Source organism: Protopterus annectens, chromosome 2.part1 (assembly GCF_019279795.1).
Source record: "Protopterus annectens isolate FY-2018-M chromosome 2.part1, PAN1.0, whole genome shotgun sequence".
NCBI classification, from domain to species: Eukaryota; Metazoa; Chordata; order Ceratodontiformes; family Protopteridae; genus Protopterus; species Protopterus annectens.
In genome coordinates this window covers 267,412,476-267,434,001 of record NC_056729.1, presented here as the reverse complement: position 1 = coordinate 267,434,001, position 21,526 = coordinate 267,412,476, and the positions used below count along the sequence as shown (strand labels likewise).

The window sequence follows — 21,526 nt, the reverse complement described above, 5'->3', positions numbered from 1 at the left end:
GCTGAATCTAAAACTCCTATGCAGTTTTGAAAAAAATGTTTGTATAACTTGTCTAAACTTCCTGAACTCACTGTGTCTGTCTTTTACATTCTTTTGTAACAAAATATACTGGAGGTTCTGTCAGTAACTGATTTGACTCCTGTTGTAACTCTGAAATAAACCTTTTACATGTGGTGACAGGACATAACTGTTCAACATCTGAATATAATGTAAGCATATTAACTTTTCCTGGTTCTTTACAATTATTTATTTATTTTATTTATTTACATTTGTTGACCGGGATTCAGCAGAGGCCTGGGGAGAAAAGCTCCACAGATAAAATAGACAGTAGTTACATTGGATTACATAGCGATTAACAATTTAACATAGCAATTACTTACAACATATTTACAGATGAAGAACATAGCACATCAGTAGACAACTAGAATCTTTATCTGTGAAGTACATAACAGACATTAACAAATGTTACAATAAGAAGTTCCTGCTGTATAATAAGTACTAGGCTTATGAGCATCTGAGCTTGCTATAATCAAGGTAGTTAGTGGCGTGCAAAGAAAGGTAGTGGTTGGATGGGGTGGGTGATATTAAAGTGGGAGTTGCAAGGGCATAGCCAGCATGTTTTTAGGTGTGCTTTTAGTAAAGTTTTGAAGTGGGTGCATGATGGTATGGAGGTAATTGTGGGTGGGAGGGAGTTCCATAATTTGGCTATGGTGCAAGAGAATAGTGCTTCACCAGCATAGTTATTTGCTTTAGTGATCTGCAAGTGATTGTCTGTACAGTCTAACCTTTGAATAATGGCATGCACTGTATTTTTATGACATTGTACACAGAAAGCAGTTTCATATGATTTACACAATAAACATTTGTCATACCTCACATGGTTTTCTTTGAGATACCAGTCAAATATTGTAATACATTTGCATAATGTCTTACTATCAACTTGCCCTAATAAGGTTTTACATTTACTAATGTGCTGTGTATACCAACATTGCAATTTACTCCATATTTTATCTGGTTGTTGTGCTACATTAAGAGTAAAGTTTGGCTTACGCCTGCTTAAATTCTGTCTAATAGCATCCATACTAAAAATATGACACAGAAAAAGGTCTTACCACTTAGCAAGAGAACAGGTGATCAGGCTGTTTTTGCAGATGGCTGGAAATTTTTCAGTGTCACTCGAGAAGCTGGTGAAACACTGCAGGCAGCGAGATGCTGTGAAAAGTTGGTGTTCACCTTTCTTGGAGAATTTATGGCACTGCAGCTTTCCTGCACTGCAGGCTCAATCTGGATTCAGACGTCTGAGAAACTTTATTGCTGCAAGCTGCATAAACTGGAGTATTTCTGTTATGATTTACACATATGCACAAATATTAGTTACTGCAATTCGACTGAAGTGACCCTCTGCAGGCCTTACCACTCCCTCTGTTTTTGAATGCAGGCTAGGCTCGCCATTGAAAATTTAATTATCAAGGTGCTGCTTACTGTGATGGATCTGAAGTCTTCTTAAGACACTAAAGTCTTGCTTTCTGGATTCTGCTGAAATGAAAGTCTAGTTATAATTGCATTTACAGTCTATTGCCCACATAAATGTACACTGATGCAGCACCACACTCTGTCACTTTAAAAGCAGTAATTAATAAATAACTTTTTATAACAAACCACACATACTACTGTTGCAGCTTTAGTTACACTGTACCATGTTTTAATACCTGTTCAGCATAAATGATGTGTGAGGTGTAACATACACAAATACCTCTAACAATATTATCTGCTATAGTCTCTTTATAGTGGTTTTACATCCTGTTTTTCTCCTTGGTATTCTATTTTGGTCTTTGTATGAAAACATCTGTTTGCTGGTGTTTGCAGAAAAATATGTTTTCATCCTGTAGAGAAATAAGGAAACATCTTAGTGGGAAACACGTACAACTGCTATAAAAAATGTTATCTGCTTTTACTGTATTTGTGTTTCTTACTACTTTATTTTCCTTTTGCGTCATCTTAAAAGTACTCAGTTGTATTTATTACTGCTTGGTGTAACTCATTCTAAGCCTTTTAGTTTAAGCACTTGGGCTTCAGACCAGTTGTTTTACATTAAGAAGGTTTGTGGTCTGCACTGTAGTGGCAGAACAGGTAGCTTACATCCTTCTAAGTTGGGAACTGCTGATTGAGGGCTCAGTGTCTGTTATTCTAAAAGTATATTAATTCTGGTTTAAGCACTTAGGCTTCAGGCCAGTTATTTTACATTAAGAGGGCTCGTGGTCTGCACTCTTGTGGGAGGACAGGCTGGACTCTGCCCTTCTGAGCTGGGAATTTCTGGTTAAAGGCTTATAGTGCCTGCATATTTGAACTGCTTCTTACTGAAATTGGTACACCTTGTTTGATGTAGCATAGACTATATCCAGGCCTGCTGAATCTAGCTTTGTTTGTATAACTTGAGCACTAATCCAGGCATTCTTTAAAGTATTCAATTGTATTTATTACTGCTTGGTAGTAACTTGATTAAAGTGTAGCTATCATTCTAAGTCTTTTGGATTAAGCACTTGGGCTTCAGACCAGTTGTTTTACATTAGGAAGGTTTGTGGCCTGCACTGTGGTGGCAGGACAGGTAGCTTACATCCTTCTAAGTTGGGAACTGCTGATTGAGGGCTCAGTGTCTGTTATTCTAAAAGTGTATTAGTTCTGGTTTAAGCACTTGGGCTTTAGGCCAGTTATTTAACATTAAGAAGGTTCGTGGTCTGCACTCTTGTGGGAGGAGAGGCTGGACTCTGCCCTTCTGAGCTGGGAATTTCTGTTTAAAGGCTTATCGTGCCAGCATATTTGAACTGTTTCTTACTGAAATTGGTACACCTTGTTTGCTGTAGCATAGACTAGATCCAGGCCTGCTGAATCTAGCTTTGTTTGTATGCTTGTTGTTTGTTTGCTTGTTTTTTCCCTGAAACACTGATTCCACCTAAAATGTGGCTTTTCAGTGCTTCTGTGGATCCCTAGTGATATTTGCATTGCTTACTGTACTTATTTCCTTGTTTCACTTGAAAGAAAGTTACTGTTTGTCATTTTTGCATTTAAGTTACCTGGCACTTGCTCACTGAAGCAATTATATAAGTCAGCACTAAAAAATTAAAAGCACTACACCCTCACAAACTCCCCTTGAGTACCTTGTTCCCTATTGGCCCTTTTTTCAATTATAAAGGAATTCCCAATACTATTCTAGCATGTCCAAAGGACAGTTGTCAATCTCCTCTCCGGTCCAGCTGGTGAATCTGGGAATCTTCAGGCAATGTTACAACTGCTTCATGTACACAGACAACCCTCTCCTCCTCCCAACAAATTCCAACACATGTGAAAGATGCAACCATATAACCAAACTGGAGGCTAAGCTCTCTCAACTCAGTACTGGCGTAACCAGTCAGGAGGAGAAGGAAACCACACTCACTACAATTCCAGTCTCACATAGACCTACCACGACAGCAAACCAAACACATAAACACACAAAAACATACTCGGAGGCTCTAAATAAAAATCTGCCTAAGCAGCAGAGACCTCCAAAGCAGACATCCAAGCAACTGCTACCCCAAAACAAAACACATGCAACACATAGCTCACAAAGCCAGTGTGCCAAACAGTCACAGCCCTTAAGGCTAAACAACACACCTGATACACTTGTAATAGGTGACGCTATCGTCAGGCACACTGATGTCCCGCTCACCAGGCTGAACAAGGAGAAGGTCACGGTGAGCTGCCTGTCAGGTGCTAGGATCCGCCACATAACACAAGCACTCAGGTCACTCCAAGGCAAGTACAAATATGACTCAGTCATTGTCCATGCTGGTGTGAATGACCTGAGACGTACTTCCCTGGACAACATGAAAAGAGACATAGAGGAGCTCTCTGAGCATGTAGCCCAGGCCGGTATGACCCCGACCTTGAGTAGCATCTTACCCTCACCAAGAATGATGCCACAATATGAAGACAAGATGATCAATTTCAACAATTGGCTTAAGTATTGGTGTCATTCAAAGGGGATCCAATGCCTGTCAGCCTGGGATGACATGCTCGACAAGCCACGATGCTTCACTAGGGACGGCTTGCACCTATCACCCCTGGGCTTTCGGATATTGGCAAAGGCTCTTGCTACCCCCATAGTGCCTTTTTTAGGCAAGGCTCAAAAGACAAACCCATCACATTAGGGATAAGAAACTAAGAGTAATGCTACTCAATGCCAAAAGTCCAAACCTCAAGATGCACACACTCAAAACTCACCTTAGCATGGAGAACATCGATATCTGTGCAGTAACAGAAACCTGGTTCAAGGCTCCTGAGAGCACCCCAGCACTACCAGGTTATACCCCATACCATGCTTTTCAGCCCCAAAACTTGGACCGAACCACAAAAGGAGGGTGAGTATCAATATTCGTCAAAGATACCCACACCTCCAGGTTAGTTGCACAGCACGAAGCATCAGAGACTATCCATGTGCAACTAACAGTAGATAAAACTGCCTTCCAGTTTATAGCCTGTTACAGACCACCCTCCCAAACCCAGGAACCCCACTCAGCCTTCCTGAGAACACAGGAAAATATGAAGGTCTCTCCAAACACCATTATATTCGGCGACTTCAACTACCCAAACATAGACTGGGAGCATTACTCTAGCTCCAACACCCTAGCCCAAAGGTTCCTAGAATTTATAAACTCAAATGCTATGGAACAACTTGTTACCACTCCCACAAGAGGGGAAAACATACTGGACCTGATCATCACCAACATGGGGACTCTATGCTCCAGTGTATCCCTCACTGGTAAGATCAGAACATAAACTAATCTTACTGGATATTCACATCCCGACCCCACCCCCTGCCCCGAAAACCACAGTGAAAAACTTCTCTAAAGCAAATTTCACACTCCTCAAAACTGAGGTGGAATCCTTCAAAGCCCCCGAGCCTGTGGAAAATATGGCCCAGACCGCAGAATCCTTTATAAACGCATTCTATGAACACCTTCAGGAATGCATGGATCATGCAATCCCAAATAAAACCAAGACCCAATACTCCAAAGGCAAACGTCCTGTCTGGTGGACCCCAGCCATAAACAAACTATACAATAGAAGGAGGAAGCTACTACATGATAGAGCAAAATCCCAAAAAGGGAAGCCATCTCTGATCAGTATTAGCAAAAAACTATGGGCACTCATAAAATAGTCTAAGGCCAGCTTCGAGAGAAACATTGCACAGGACACTAAGGATAATCACAAGGCTTTCTTTAGTTATGTTAGGAACCTGGGTGGGAATTCCCAGATATGCTCAGAATTAGTCCAAAATGACAAAAAATACACCGAACCCACAGACATTGCCAACATCCTAGCTGACAGGTTCAGCAAACTCCCACCAAAAGGGCAAATATCTATCCCAGCAGAGTGCTGCCCCCCTGACATCTCAGATGCTCAGGTAAGAGCCGCCCTCTCCAAAGAAAAAACACAGTATCAATGGGACCAGACGGTGTCCCGGGCTGCTTCCTACATGAACTCCAAGAAGAGCTAAACCTAAACATAAAACTACTGTTCAATCTCAGCCTTACTAAAGGATATGTACCCAAAGAGTGGCGTACAGCAACAGTGGTTCCTCTCCACAAAGGTGGTGCCTCAACGGATCCTGGAAACTATCGCCCCATAAGCCTAACTAGCTTGGTCTGCAAAGCTATGGAAAGGATCATAAATAAAGATATTGGGGACCTACAGACACTGGATCCTACCCAGTTCGGCTATGTTAAGGGCAGATCCTGCCTCTTAAACCTGGTCAATTTCTTTGAAACAGTCACCAAGGCCATTGACGAGGGGAAGGTGGTCCACACAGCCTACCTGGACCTCGCAAAAACCTTCGATACAATACCCCACTCGGGCATTATAGATAAGCTCACCAGCTTAAATATAAACCCCTATGTCACTAGATGGGTTGCAAACTGGCTCAAGGACAGAACCCACATGGTTAGAATTGCTGGAGCCATGTCACACTCCAAACCAGTTACAAGTGGCATCCCGCAAGGCTCAGTCCTGGGACCTCTCTTGTTTGGTATATATTTCTCGGAGGTACAGGCCAACATGGAAGGACTGTGGCTGACCAAGTTCGCAGATGACTGCAAACTGGGCGCCATAATCGACTCTCCAGCTGACACAAGCATCCTCCAAAAGGGCCTCATAGAAACAGACAACTGGTGCCAGAGCCATGGCCTCAAGCTAAACGCCAAAAAGTGTATAGTCATCTCCTTTGGCAAAAACAAAGTGCCCACAAATTACCACATAAGTGGTAATCCATTAAGTACAGAAGAAGTAATTAGGGACCTGGGGACCCAAGTTGATAGCAATCTCTCATTTGACAACCACATGGCCAAAGTGGTTAGTAAAACATTTTATATAGCCCACCTAATCATGAAGGGATTCACATCTAGATCAGGGGAGGTCATTGTGCCTCTTTACTCATCCCTCATCAGGCCCATAATTGAGTACAATGCCCCTTTTGGGATGTACCTTACCAGACACCTGCAGCAACTGGAAAGACCCCAAAAGTACCTCACCAAGAGGATTAAAGGGCTCAAACAGATGCCATATGCTGCCCGGTTAAAGAAACTCCAGCTCTACTCAGTGGCATACCGCCTGCTCAGAGGCGATCTGTGCCTGATGTATAAAGCCATGTCCAACCTGGAATTAACGGACATGCTGCACCTCAGAAAATCCAAATCCCATCGAGCTACATGCTCGAGAGACTTGAACCTCAGCACTGAAATAAATAGGACATGCTGGAGGGACAGATTCATAACCCAGAGGCTCCCTTCACTCTGGAATAAAATCCCAGTCCAGGTTAGGCAGAGTCCCTCATTGACTCTCTTCAAGAGGAATCTTGATGAGTGGATGGGAGATCGTAGGTTTACCCCGGGTATTACTTCTGTGTCACTGTTAGACAGAGGCACAGTATACTAACCTCGAAAAAGGGCATAGCAAAATTAATTTAAAATGGGTGGCAAAAGCCAAACACACTCTGGCTAGGCTTATAAATGCCCTAGGGCAGATAGCCTAGTATAAACCTATGAACTTGATAAAGCATATCAATTCAAACTTCCTTGCTTAACAGTGTCATATGATAGAAACATGTACAGATTGTTTTCCTGTTGTCCATTCTTTAAGGAAGCAGGTTAGCTTTCTTACTGACAATGTGAAATGCATACATCCTGTTTTTTACATTTTTGCTAAGTCTGTAAGAGGTCAGCCTTCTTGCTGACAGTGTGAAATGTATACATTCTTGATGATTTTGTAGAAAAACATGTCCATTAAGCAAATTCCTTATTTTTCAAGCCACAGTCATTTAGTATGGATGCTAATCACATATTGCTAAACTCTGTTTTTACATTTAAGCAAGCTTTATTTTATACTTTATTTATTTTGCATATTTGTAACAAAATTACTTTCAACCTTTTATTCACTGTTAAATATACTCTAAGACACAGAATATCAAAGAAAAAAGAAGGTACCCATTAAGGGTGAAACACAGCTCACATAACTGTGATCTCTTAGTAGAGCCAAAACAGTGGTAAAACAATCTGGAAGCTGCCACAATCACTGTGTTCACAGGGGATGTACATTCAAATAGATGCTGAACCCCTGTATGGATAATGACATATGATGATATGCAGAGACATGGGTGATGAAATTGAAACAGTAGATTGGATAAGATTATTTTAACATTTATCATTTCATTTATCCATATTCATCTCTATATATTCTTCAGCTTACCCCACTGAGTAAATGAAGGTAAGACTGGAACTGGATATCAAACAGATGTCATGAGGCTTAAAGATGTGTAGTTTTTACTTTAGTTACTTCAGTGTAGCTGTATTTGTTAAGTTTAATAAGCTTGTGCTTCTGTTTACTGTATGCTGAGCAGCTGTCCAGTTACTTCCTTATTCCATGTCATCCAAGTTGATCCACCCCAGCCTTCTGATGATGCAGTAGTGGGGAGAAACAGTTTGTTGTGTATAAACATGTTTTCTGTAGTCTATTATAAAATGACTAGAATGCAGCACAATCAGTTCCTCATTCATACAATAAGTTAAAAATAAGTGCAGCTTTATTCAAATGAAAGATAGCAAAAATAAGATGGAACAGGATAAGATTCTAAATGAAGTGTATCGTTCTTGGTGTACAGTGTAATAAAACAGATGTAAAACTATAAATAGTTGTCTACCAATGTATTGATCACTTTTACAGAGGACACTGTGAGTCTACTGTACACTGAGTTTGTATGTTATAATGTCTAGGGATTTGTGTTGGAAAGAAATATTTGTAATAATTTGCACATGTGAGAAGATGAAGATGCTGTAAAGTGATCATTCCATAATAGATAGCTTTAAAGCTATCACTCCATAATAAGAGCCTTAAAGTGATAACTCAATAACATATACCTATAAAGTGATCATTCCATAATAGATAGCTGTAAAGTGATTATTCCATAATATATAGCCTTAAAGTGATCACTCCATAATAGATAGCCGTAAAGTGATCATTTGATAATAGATAGCTTTAAAGTGATCATTCCATAATAGATAGCTATAAAGTGATCATTCCATAATAGGCAGCTTTAAACTGATCACTCCATAATAGATAGCTGTAAACTGATAATTCCATAATAGACAGCTGTAAAGTGATCACTCAATAGTAGATAGCTGTAAAGTGATCATTCCATAGTAGATAGCCATGTTATACAGTGTGATACATAGAAGTTTACTACAGTGCAAGTACAATATACATTACTAGAAATGTATTTGCAGTGTGTGGACTGCCATGATTACACTCTGAAATCAGGAAAAAGATAAACTTGTTAAGGGCTTACATAGTACAGGACCTGAGCTTAACAGTACTTAGGGGTACTTAACACAAGCCTGTTAGTGGTACCCAAGTGATGTTAAGATCAGACTAACAGTGGACAGTGCCAGCCAGCACAGCAGCTGCAAAACGTTAAGAGGTTTTAAAATCTGTTAGGACTTCATTTTTCCACACTTACACAAAGTGTGTTATACTGAAGTATCTCACAGTTTTTTAAATCATTAATTCTTAATTTACAGTCTATTAACTTTATAATTCCTCTAATAGTTTGTCTCAGGACTGTCCCTTACTATGGAAAGGTGATATAAAATAGCTTTGTTTAATGTAAAATGTAATTCATCTCCTGGACCTGATGGGCTAAATGGATATTTCCTGAGGGGAATCACCAGTAGATTGATTCCTTGTTCTGTTTATTTGTTTCAAAAATCATTGGCAGAAGGCTATGCACCTGAGATCTGAAAAGAGGCAATTACTATACGTATTTAAAAAGTAAACCTAGATAAGTATAGGCCAGTTAGCCTTGCCTACATCTTGTGGAAGTGTTTTGAACATGCAATTTGTTCATCATTTCAATATATTTTTGATTTCAGTAGTGACATACATTAACATGGTTTTATTTCTTGGAGGTCAAGTTTAATGAATTTGATTTATTTTAATGAACATGTGGTAAATTCTCTAGATGAAGGTTTGGCAGTGGATGTAGTTTATCTAGATTTGGCAAAGGCCTTTGATTCTGTTCCATGTGAGTTTTTTTATTGAAATACTGAGTAAGTCAGATAGCTATACTTGCATATCTTAGATGGGTGATTATATGGTTGATAAATAGGATATGCAAAGTTAGGATTACAAACAACTATCCCAACTATAAATTTACTGCCAAGGGCATATTTTAAAGATCAGTTGTTGTGGCTTTTATTATTTGGACTAAAGATAAATGATTGTCCCATTTTGGATTGGGTGTGGTTTAGTAAATTTGCTGATGATGTGAAAATTGACAGTGTTGGTACTGACACCATGGATCATTATCATCTGCAAGAATACTGAGATTATTTGACTAGTTGGACGGCAACAAAAGATATGAAATTTTATAATGATAAATGTATGGTAGTGCACTTTGGGGATAAAAATCTTGAATACTCTTATGCTCCAGAAAATTATATCTGTAGGTCTATTGACTCTGTCAGGGACCTAGGTGTTTTGATGGACTCCACTATGAAGTTCAATGTACATATAAAAATGTAATGAGGGTGGCCTAATGGTTAAGGTGTTTGCCTTACAAACACAGGGTGCAGGGTTTGAGTCTCACAAGGGATAATTGTCTAGGCTTAAAATGGCTTGCAAGGGCAGTTAGCTTAGTACTAATCTATGAATCTATGATCCTATATAAAAATGTAATGAGGAAATGTTATGGTCTTATAAAAAATATACTGCATATAGCTTACATATTTATGAGGGGTGATCTAGTTCTTGTTTATAAATGTTTACACAAGGATCTGATGGCTGCCATGTTAGGTAGTGAATTTATTAATCATAAATCACCAGAAGAAGTAATTGTTTATTGGTTAAATTGCTTTCTGTTCAGCTTAGTGTAAAAGCTTCTTTTTTCCATTTGGGAGCTGGGAGGTTGTGGAATTCCCTGCTATTACATATCAGATGTTCTAAAGATTTGCAGTGTTTTAAGTTATTTTTAAATTCTTGGTTTATTAATTTCAAGTATGCAGCAGGGACTGTGATTAAGAAAACTCTTTAAACAGTCTATATAGGCTCTGAGTTTTGAAGTAGGTTCATTGAATCATTGAAATAATTCTGTAGAGGAGCTCTTGATTATGCCTGCTGTCCATACTCTCAGCTGTCCCTGTTTTTGCAGATAGTCCCTAATTTTGCATTATATGTTTACTCCGTCACTCATAAACAGTTTGACTTTCAAATAAATCCCTGAGGATTACAACCAGTCAGTAATGACTGACATTAGAGTTTTATGCTTCATATTGTTCAGAAAATGCATGTTGATTTAAAACATGTTCTGTTAATTTTAAGTAAATTTGAGCAATATTTAAAAAGTGTCCCCTCTTTGAGCCTTTGGCTTCCAATTATTTTTAGATTTGTAAAGAATTCTTAATCAAAGAAATTCAGAGGTATGCTGCTGTCTGCTCAACAGTGCTAAGCACTTTACCAACTTTCAAAGCTGGTAAAACAATTTACTCTCATACACTTTCTCTTTCCCTCCCCCCATCCCCACTGAAATTGCTAGTACAGGGAGCAGATAAAGTTCTGTGCACCAAATCGAGTTCTTACTGGGACACCAATCATAATCTTTTGGTATGTGTTCTTGACATGAATGCCAAACTTCACCTCTCTAGCTTCGCTCTTAAGGTGGATTTCTTGGCATCAATTTCTTGAACACATAATAGGCTGGTTATAATTGGAGATCCAGTCATGATACCCTGTATATATTTTGATTATATTAGCATAACAGGTAGTGCATTGTTTAAAACTTGACCAATTGCAGGCACAACCTGAGTGAAAATAATTTTACAGTTGATACTGAAAGTGTAGAATGTTATTAGGATAAATAGAGAGGTTAAAACAATACAAGATGTTTGAAGTTAATGTAATAGAGGATAAATATTGCAGCATACATCTAAGATGCAATAAAAAATTACCAGTATTTGTATTATGTGCAATATAGTACACAAGTCACTGAGAACACAGGGAGAAGTGAAATCAAGTTGGGTACAGGAAGAAGGAATATCACAGAGGTTAGGTGACATGACAATTAGAGAAGCAGGTACATTTTAAGTCCCCCCTCTAAATATGGAGTAGTTGGTACTTTCTTTTGGGGTGTTGGAAAAAACTGCCAAATGAGGCAGCAATGCGAGAAAGGCATGTTTACTACAGAGGAGGTTAGCTGTATGAGTTTTGACATTGGGAGCTGTTTGTGAATAGTGCCTCAGATTACAAGAAGTGTTTTTTTCACAGAGTTTGGCTGACAGAGGTGAAAATGTAATATTATCATCAGAAGGTAGGGCCAGATGACAAAGCTTCAGGAACTAATTGGACAGTTGTTCCATGAACAGAAAATACAAACCACTTTATTAAATTTAATAAAATAGCTTCGCTGAAGTAACTACAATAAAAGGTGCATAATTTATCATCAGAAAAACTACCTTGCATAATGAGAGCATACATACAGCAAAAAGGAGTGCTAGAGAAAAATATTCATACATGATCTTTAATACTGTTAGACTTGTCGCTAGAGCTTCTTTGTCAGGGTGGTTCTATGTATACATATTTTTGTACACTGAGCAGATTGGCAAGTATGATTCTATTGTACGTGTTGAAAGTGATGATTTTAGCAAATTGGCAGATGTTTTATATTTTAGATCTGATTCCAAGTAGATCAGTTTAAGGCTAAGATGGCTGGATAGAGATACATTTCCTTAAAAGGGTTACTTTTTGCAATAATGGGATCTTCAAAACCTAACAAAGATAGAAAAAGCTACACTGAGTAAGAAAATGGTTCAGCATAAATGGAATCAGATCATCCTCCATTATTGAAGCAATTTAGACATTTAAGTTTAGCTCAATGCATTTTTTCAACCCAACTGCATTTAAAACTGGGTATTATAGACAAACAATCTGTTTTGATAGCACAGGTTGTTAGAGTTAGTTTAGAAATGAAACAGAGTAAGTGTTGTGGCTCCTCCTTTTTTAATGCTTGGGTACTTGGTTAGTGTTTTGTGAAAAGATGTTTGAAATAGCTGCCCTCCAAGTACCGTGTGTGGCTTATGGTTCTGTCGTTTACAAATGTTAAGTATTTTGTAGAGTCACAGGCTGTGTGACTGTGTAAAAGCAGCAACATAAAATGCAGCTGATGGGGAGTCGTTCCATTTAATACGGAGTAGCTAGTGCTAGTTTGTCAGAATGCATCTCCTATTACCACTACCTCTTATTTTGCTAAGCTGCTGTCTTGTTATTACTATATATAACCTTGAGTGGGAGTGTTATTATTTTAGTACAGTTGTGTGACCTATATAACAAGTAGAAAGATTTTATTAAAAAAAGGTAAACATCGGTTATAAAATTGCTGTGTACATGTTTTAAGGAACTGTTAAAACAGACAAAAATGGCATTGGTTGTAGGTAAAATTACTACCAGAAATTATTTAACTACAGAGATCAAATATCTAGACAAATTATGGGAAGAATAATTTTGTGTTTGAATGTTTTTATTGTTGATTTATCAAACTGCACAAAGCATCAAAGCATTTCACACATCTACTTACCAAAAAAAAAAAAGAAAAAAGAAAAAACAAACACAGAACGTAATGAAATCCTAGTTAAGTATGGTTCATAACAGCTGTACAACAGTATGATCAACCTTCCTACTGATTCTCAGTTATGAATTTAGAGCTAAATGGCAATTATAAGAGGTGAATTTTGTACATTTTTATTTGTATGGATCTATGTCAGATGAATGACTTTTCGGAAACTTGAAAAAATGTCGAAGAGACTATATGAATGAGTTTCCGAAAACTCGAACATTGAAAAAAAACACCCACAAAAATCTACTTTTTTTTGCAGCTCCCCCCCCCCCCCCCGTAAATTATATATATCGACTACGAGACTGAATTACAGTGAGGAAAAATTTCTGTCTTCTCCATAGAACCAGTCTCTCCAAGAGCCTGGCACATTATTTTTCCTATGACAAAACAAAATCTACATTCATCCATTCTCTTTCCCCTTTTTTGATTCACAGATAGGTTTTTGGATGATCTTTCAAAGTAAAACTCTTTGCATTGCTCCTGCAGCAGTAAAACAGTACATTGTTTACCATCAGGTAATAGTAATTAGAAGTAGATAGTTTAGACTTAATATGTTTACCCATCAGTAACTTCTGGGGAAAGATCCAAAGACTACAGTGACATATCTCTGCAGTCTAATATTGATAAATAGTGCTCCACAGTATCTGAACTGCCACACATTTTGAAGAGACTTTTAACTGTTTGGACCATTCATTCCACTTACTTATAGCTTTACTGATTCATGATATTTGTGCTTGATGTGATATGCTTCAATTCTTGTTTATTCACAAAATTTTAAAATACCTGATTCATAAATTGAAGACCATGATCTGTTGTCACATCACTGGGAAAAAATCTCTGTCTAAACAGCTAAGTCAGTATAAAGCCTTTTGTATGGTGACTCTGCATAATAACTGTTTTATTGTAATGTGACAATCATGTTGCATCAGAAATATCTGTTCCTGTATATTCCTATATTTTGTGTAAATTAGAAGAAAATATTTGGCAAAATATCATCAAATTGACATCCTGAAAATTTAAACCATTCTTTATTCATTCATTCTCTGATTACCCATTTTATCTAATTGAGGGTCACAGGGGAGCCAGATAAGAGAAACGAATTCCATGTAGGACACCAGCTTATTCAACACACACACACACACACACACACACACACACACACACACACACACACACACACACACACACACACACACACACACACACACGGTTCCCATTCAGAAGCCTGAAAATCAAAATCCTGAAACCAAAAGCCTGAAAATTCAGAATCCTGAAAACTCAAAATCCTGAAAGCCCAAAATCCTGAAAGACCAAAATCCTGAAACTCAAAATCCTGAAAACACAAAATAGACATACTGATGTCATTGTGGCTTTGCTATTGTTAGCCCTGTGGTGTTATGTCATGCGTTGGGGTCAGGTAAGTGTGCGGTTGGTTTTATTTTAGGGTTAGGGGCGGTTTAAGTGAGTTAGGGTTAGGGCGCAGGTTAGGCATGTATGCTATAGTGACAAATATTGGGGTTAGGGGCGGTTTAAGTGAGTTAGGGTTAGGGCGCGGGTCAGGTGAGTGTGCGATAGTGACAGACCTTAGGGTTAGGGTTAGGGTCAGGGTCAGTTGGTAGATATTAGTGTCTTTATAATGACATATTAGCATTATTTGTGTTTTCAGGATTTTGAGTTTCAGGATTTTGGTCTTTCAGGATTTTGGGCTTTCAGGATTTTGAGTTTTCAGGATTCTGAATTTTCAGGCTTTTGGTTTCAGGATTTTGATTTTCAGGCTTATGATGTTTCAGGCTTCTGAATGGGAACCACACACACACACAATCATACATGGCGTGAACATTTGCAGGCAATTTGGAGGATCAACAATTCACCTACTGCATGGATGCCTGTGAGATACAGGAGGAAATTGGAGCACTCAGCAATACTCCCCATGGTTGCAGGGAGGGCATGCAGAAAATACATAAAAAAGTGAACCCCAGATTAGATCTGACCTGGAAAACCACATCCCTGGGGTGGGAGATTTGGCATAATGGTTAAGGTATTTACCTTACAAACCCAAGCTGCAGGGTTTGATTCTCACATGGGGTAATTCTCTAGGCTTAAAATGACCTAGTACTAATTTATGAACCTATGAACCTTTGATGTAACAATGCTAAACTATTCTTTCTGTGAAATGTTCTCTCTTTTAATCCAGTTTCTAGTGACATAAAACTTCCTCAGTGATAAAATAGCTTAACTCACTCTCTAATTGGGTTCGGACACAGGGTCATCTTAACAGCATTATTGGCCCCCGGCCAAAGCATTGCACTGGGGGCCGCACCTACACAACCACTCACAAGATTAAAAATGATAATGGGGCATTTTATACACACACACACACACACACACACACACACACACACACACACACACACACAATTCAGATGACACTTACTTGTTGAAGTGGAACTGTGGAAGCAACAAGGCAGCAGCGAATGGAACATTAAATTCCGAGTGGTAGGAAGAACAAGTGATGCACGTACAGATGCAACTTTTAGGAAGGCTGCTGATGTGTTTGGATAACTGATATTTTAGGAAGACTGTGTTCGGATAATTGACATTTCAGATGATCAACGCTCTACTGTACAATGCTTTGTAATATTTATAATTTTCATACTTCTTCAAATATTTATAATTTAGTATAGTGTAGTATTCATTTATTTATTGACAGCAAGTCACAACATACATAGATTAGCGTGGGGCCCCCGAACAACTGCCCAGTGTACCTGTGCATTAAGATGGGACTGTTCAGAAATGCCCATTTCAGAAACATGAAGGCTACATTAAGTTAATATTTTTAGCTGTGATTCAGACAGGCTGTACCACAGCAGGTTAATTTTGATAAGTCATGTCTAAAAGTCATGTATTTTAGTGTGAGAGCTCAGAAGTCATATCATTCTATTTTTATTTATACAGCATTATGGGTCGACTGGAAGGGAAGGTGATTGTGCTGTCCGCTGCAGCACAAGGAATTGGAAGAGCAGCTGCCATAGTAAGTACAGGCATTTTTTTTAATACTTTTTAGCTATATTAACAAACATTTATTTCAGAATTTCCTATATAACGTGCACAGGCCCTTGGTTTTATTTTTTTCTTTGTGAAGGCCTTTGTTAAAATGGATCATGTAACTTTTATTATAACATGACATTTTCCATTTTGAGTTAAAATGGATTGTTTTACTTTTATTATACCATATCACTTTCAATTTTTATACAGACTAAGGTTTTAATTAATTGCCTTAAGTCCATATATCTTATTACTGGCATGTTTGTCAATCTGGGCACAGATGGAACATTATGTCACTTACGTAGATTATGTGAACTAAATAGGTAACTATGTTTAAAGAGAGTTACTGACTGGGTTGTTGCATCATGTGACTTTTGGGAGAGTTTAACACAAGTTTTTTTTTTGTTAAAAGCACATCGTGTCTAATGCTGCTTATTCATCTTAACTATGCATATTACATGGTGTCAAAATTAAATTTACTCTGGCATTAAAAATTGTCCTTGTTTGTTTTCCTCTATATGAACAGTCATTGTCAATCTGCATTTCTTTTTTGTTTTGCTCTTTTTGGTATGATGTATTTGCAATGGAAATCAATAAAAGTTCTATTTGAAAAAAAAATTACTCTGGCACAAGTAGCTGCGTTTTCATTCTGCTGTATATTTTGGTCTGTTCAAGCTGTTTTTTTACAGACTTTGGATATCATCAGTTGCTGAAAGCTGAATGTCAGTCTCCTAGATTCTTTCGGCTAGTTAGACAATGCCTGTGTTTGAGCTGGACATTTATTTATTTATTGTTTAACGAGGTAACTGAGCTGGTCCAGAGAAGCTGACTTGGGCCAAAGTGTCAAAGACAATTCAGGTCATACACAACACAAAACAGAGAAGATATGCAGTGATGTTACATTAGTAATGCAAATTTAACAATCAGACATATTCAAATAACAATCAAAATAACATTCAGTATTTAAACTGAAAAAAATATTTACACTCAGATTTTAGATTGTACAGATTATGTACAGCAGAGTAAAGAATAACAAGTGCTGGAAGAGAAACAGAAAAAAAGGAACGGCAATGGGAATTAATGCCTTATAGCAAGGAGATAAAATGCAGATATGAAGAGTAGCACTTATATACACAGTTTACAGTAGTCATATGACTTATGAGGTGTGCCCAACAGAAAGAAGAAATTGTCTGAGGGAAGTATTATAGCAATAACCCACGCCTTGGTGTGGGTAATGTGGGATTTACCCACAGTTGGCGTGGTCGCCCTCGGGACCATACAAAGACAACCGTGGGTAAATCCCGCATTACCCACACCCAGAAGTGGGTTATTGCTATTATACTATGACATTATTTAAGAAAAGAAATAATTACTTTTCTTAAATAATGGCATTGTATAATGCCTCTTTGCTGCCCTTCCGCAGCTGGCTGGTATCCGCGGCAGTTCTGATGTACTGCGCATGCCTACGCAGTACATCAGAGCTGTGGCGAAAAACAACGGAGAAAGCAAGATCTCCATTGCTTTTTACTGTTTCGCTATGTTAAATGGGTTTAACATAGCGAGACAGCTTTAAAATAAGCAACAGAGATCTCCGTTGCTTATTTTAAAGCTGTCTCGCTATGTTAAACCCATTTAACATAGCGAGACAGGTTTAAAAAAAGCAACGGAGAAAGCAAGATCTCCGTTGCTTTTTACACACTGTGTCGCTATGTTAAAGGAGTTTAACATAGCGAGACAGCTTTAAAAAAAGCAACGGAGATCTCCGTTGCTTTTTTTAAACCTGTGTCGCTATGTTAAACTCTTTTAACATAGCGAGACAGTGTTTTAAAAGAGACTTATACTAATGGAAAAAGTCCGGGCCACTGGACCTTTTTCCATTAGTATAAGTCGATTTACAACGTGCATGCTGGCCAATCAGCATGCATGTTTTGGAATATTAATGGGGGGTCATGGTATAATGAACAATATTGTTTGATAGTATAAGTTAAACAGATTAACCAGTATCCCTAAAACATCTGTATTGATTTTCTATGGTCATTTTTTCTTTAAATGTTATAATTTGTAGATGTCCAATTTTACTAGGGATTTTAATCCATGATGATGGAGAAATTTTAGGGGAAGGCTTTTTTGGTTTTGGCAAGGGAGAAGGGTGCCCATAAATGTGACACCTCGTAGAGAGTAAGTGGATTATTTGAAATTTTTTTAGTTTTATACTGCAGAGCAGTATGTCTCCTGAAAAGGTTTTAAATGTTGGTGAATTTAATAGAAAGCTTGCAATTGCAGTTATTTGTAACCATTTTTAAGTATGTCACAGTGACGTCCATTAGATGGTAAAAGGTTATTAAATCTTTATAATTACATTGATCATAAATGCAGAATATGTACAAGGTAGAAGACAGTGACAGATAAACTAGAAAGGATATTTAAAATATTACTTAAGTAACTCATTAAAACACAGCATCAGAATGTAGGCAGACCGATATACAAGCAAAGACGAGAAGTTGGAGTATCAGTAATGATTATGCAGTAATGATGTCTGAGCAGGATGTGAAATAGCAGACGAAAGAGTACAAGATATTGCATACTACTTTGTTAAGGAATGTAAATCTGAGCTTTTGTCAGGAAAATGAAAAATAGTATGTGCCATTTGTAACTGAATTATTGTGAAGTTATTTGTTATATCCTACCCGATAAATGTCTTGGGTATAGTGATGGGTCGTCCGTGAGATCCCAGAACAAATATGGCAGTTAACTATTTGTAATTCTGAGACTTGTTAGTGTAAGTCTCAAAACAGCAAATCTGAATGTGTGAAAATGCAGACTTGTTCAGTTTGGTATTATTGTATCTAAGAGTAATCCCTTTTCTCTGAGGTAAGATGAACTTCGTGTTAGTATACAGTACATAAACAGCTGGGGTGTGGGACTAGAGAACTACACTTTGGGGAGGGGCTTGCACCTCAGCAAAACAACTTAAAAAAGTGGAACAGCGATTGATTACATTCATTGTTCTCTTTAATTTTCGTTTTTTATTTCTTTGCATTTCCATTACACTCAGTTATGAGTCGTGGAACTACAATAGTGAGCCAGCAGCCCCACTTCAAAGCTTGCTGTATTTTACTGAATTGTACTGAGATGAGACAAGTATAAAAGACAAAGGACCAGAAATGTTCTTACAACAGTGGCACAGCCATAATATTTTCAAAGTATTTGCAATGAACAGGATGAGTTTTTGGTTAATTTGAAGGGCAACCGCTTTGATGTGCTAGCTGAATTTTAGTTCTGGGTTGAGTATAATACCAGTGAGTTTTGTACAGCTAAGCCTCACTTGTGGCATAGAGAGATAAAGCTTTAACTACATTCTAAGTTTGATTAGGGGCTCCAGCACTTGACTGTGAGGTAGATGGGTGTGTTGTTCAGCCTGTGGTGGAGGGCATGAACTCCGTACACCTCTACAGTTGATCTGTAGTGAAGGCCAGGAACATGTGGGGAGTTCTGCCTACAAGGCAGGGTGGGGATTTGGCTGAGTCACATGTAGAGGCATGGACGAAACACTGCAAAGCCCAATGCACTCCACTCCCATGGGCACCACAGCTGCATGCTTAGTCAGGTAATAAGGCTTATGGCAGAAAAAAATTCCCTCAGCAGCAGCAGTTGCAGCTGCAGTGTTATGCAGAGGTATGGAGAACAGCCAACAGCCATCTTCAGGGAGTAAACAGAATTTTGTGTAGCTGACCACTTTTACAGAGATCATTATAATGAAACAGAATATGTTAACTGATGGGAAATGAAGGAGTTTACAGAGCTAGGAGTAAAGAGTATAAGTTTGAGTTTGGATGTATTAAGACGGAGGTTAGACACTGGGAACCATCTTCTGACTTTAGAGAAGCTGTTCTAAAAATGGTATATGATGTCATGTGCTGTAGGGCCAGCAAAGAATAACATGGAGTCATCAGTGTGTTGGATAACCTAACTGAACTACGGTGAGAAATGTCTTTAACAAAGATGATAAAAAGATGACTATGAAAACAAATTCTTTACAATACATCTAGTGGAACTGCGTGAGGCAGAGAGAGAGAGAGAGAGATTGCATCAGACCTCTTCTTATCTTTAGAATTACCAACTAGATAACTGGAGGACCATATGACAGAATGCTGAGAAAGACCATTTTCAAGTTGGTGTACAAGATTGCTGTAAGTAACTATACACAGAAAGACATAAACTGTTTAAGGATTTGTGATAATGTAGGCAGAAATATATTGGGTCAGAAATTTCTGTGGGCATAAGAGGATCAAACGTTATGAATATATGTAATAAGAACAAACAGTATGAAAGTGAGGCAGGATATGCAGTGACCTCTGCTGCAAGACCTAGATATCCAGGTGGAAGACAACCAGCAGGGGGACAGGAGAGCTTTAGGTTTTAAATAATTTATTTTTTTTTTCAATAATCATTTTTATTGTTTTGCAAAACCATTATACATTTCACACACTATTTACATTATGTACAATATTGCTTCCAATGTTTTAGTTCCATTTTGAATTTCCCTATAATACATTAAGAATAAATATCATTTTAACCAAGTACAGGAAAATAAAATCACAAAAAATTAAACATAAAAGCATCTACAATAGACAATTATAAACCAACTCAAGCCAATAATTTGTATTATTTCTACATTTTCTATCTAATCCAAGAATGTGTTGGTACACATACAGAATGTCCTGACGGAAAGTGGATAGGAACCGCTACGCCAAAATAATATTAAAGATTTGTTCCCAAATTTTTATGCTGTTTATACTTTTCTTATTATTTCTAATTAACAATTTGTGTGCTAATATATGCTTAATCGCTAACAGCCTGAAATTTTGCCACGACACCTGTGCTGGGTTCAACCAATTCGTGGCTATATATAATTTCATTAGTAAACTAATATTCATAATTACAATCTTTTTTGTTTTGTCCAAATTCTCCGGTGGAATATGTAGAATCAGAAATTCCCAGGAGAGTGTTGAGTTTTGGTAACCCATTTTTTGTAGTTGTAACTTTAAAGAATTCCATAATTTATAAATGCACTTGCAACTCCAGAACATGTGTAACAGGTCTGCTGTCTGAAGGTTTTAAATAATTTCTAAACAAGGCATGTGAAAACAAGTGGGAACTAAGAAGAGTGGAAATATTTGATGAGGTCATTTGTTTGTCCGATAGTACAGTGGAATAGTACAAGAAGAGCCAGTGTTGATGAAGACATAGTTGAACTTCTTTGCCATTTCAAATATGATACATTTAAGT

The 21,526-nt window shown here is 37.8% G+C and overlaps 1 protein-coding gene across 1 annotated transcript in view; it reads left to right on the top strand.

Annotated features, from left to right (window-relative positions):
• The window catches only part of BDH2 (3-hydroxybutyrate dehydrogenase 2), a 285,246-nt gene that overhangs the window by 57,429 nt on the left and 206,291 nt on the right, over positions 1–21,526 (top strand). The window contains exon 2 of the mRNA XM_044062123.1: positions 16,148–16,223. Within this exon, the coding sequence (XP_043918058.1) occupies positions 16,152–16,223 (72 nt within the window). The 5' untranslated portion in view covers positions 16,148–16,151. The remainder of the gene's footprint in view (positions 1–16,147; positions 16,224–21,526) is intronic.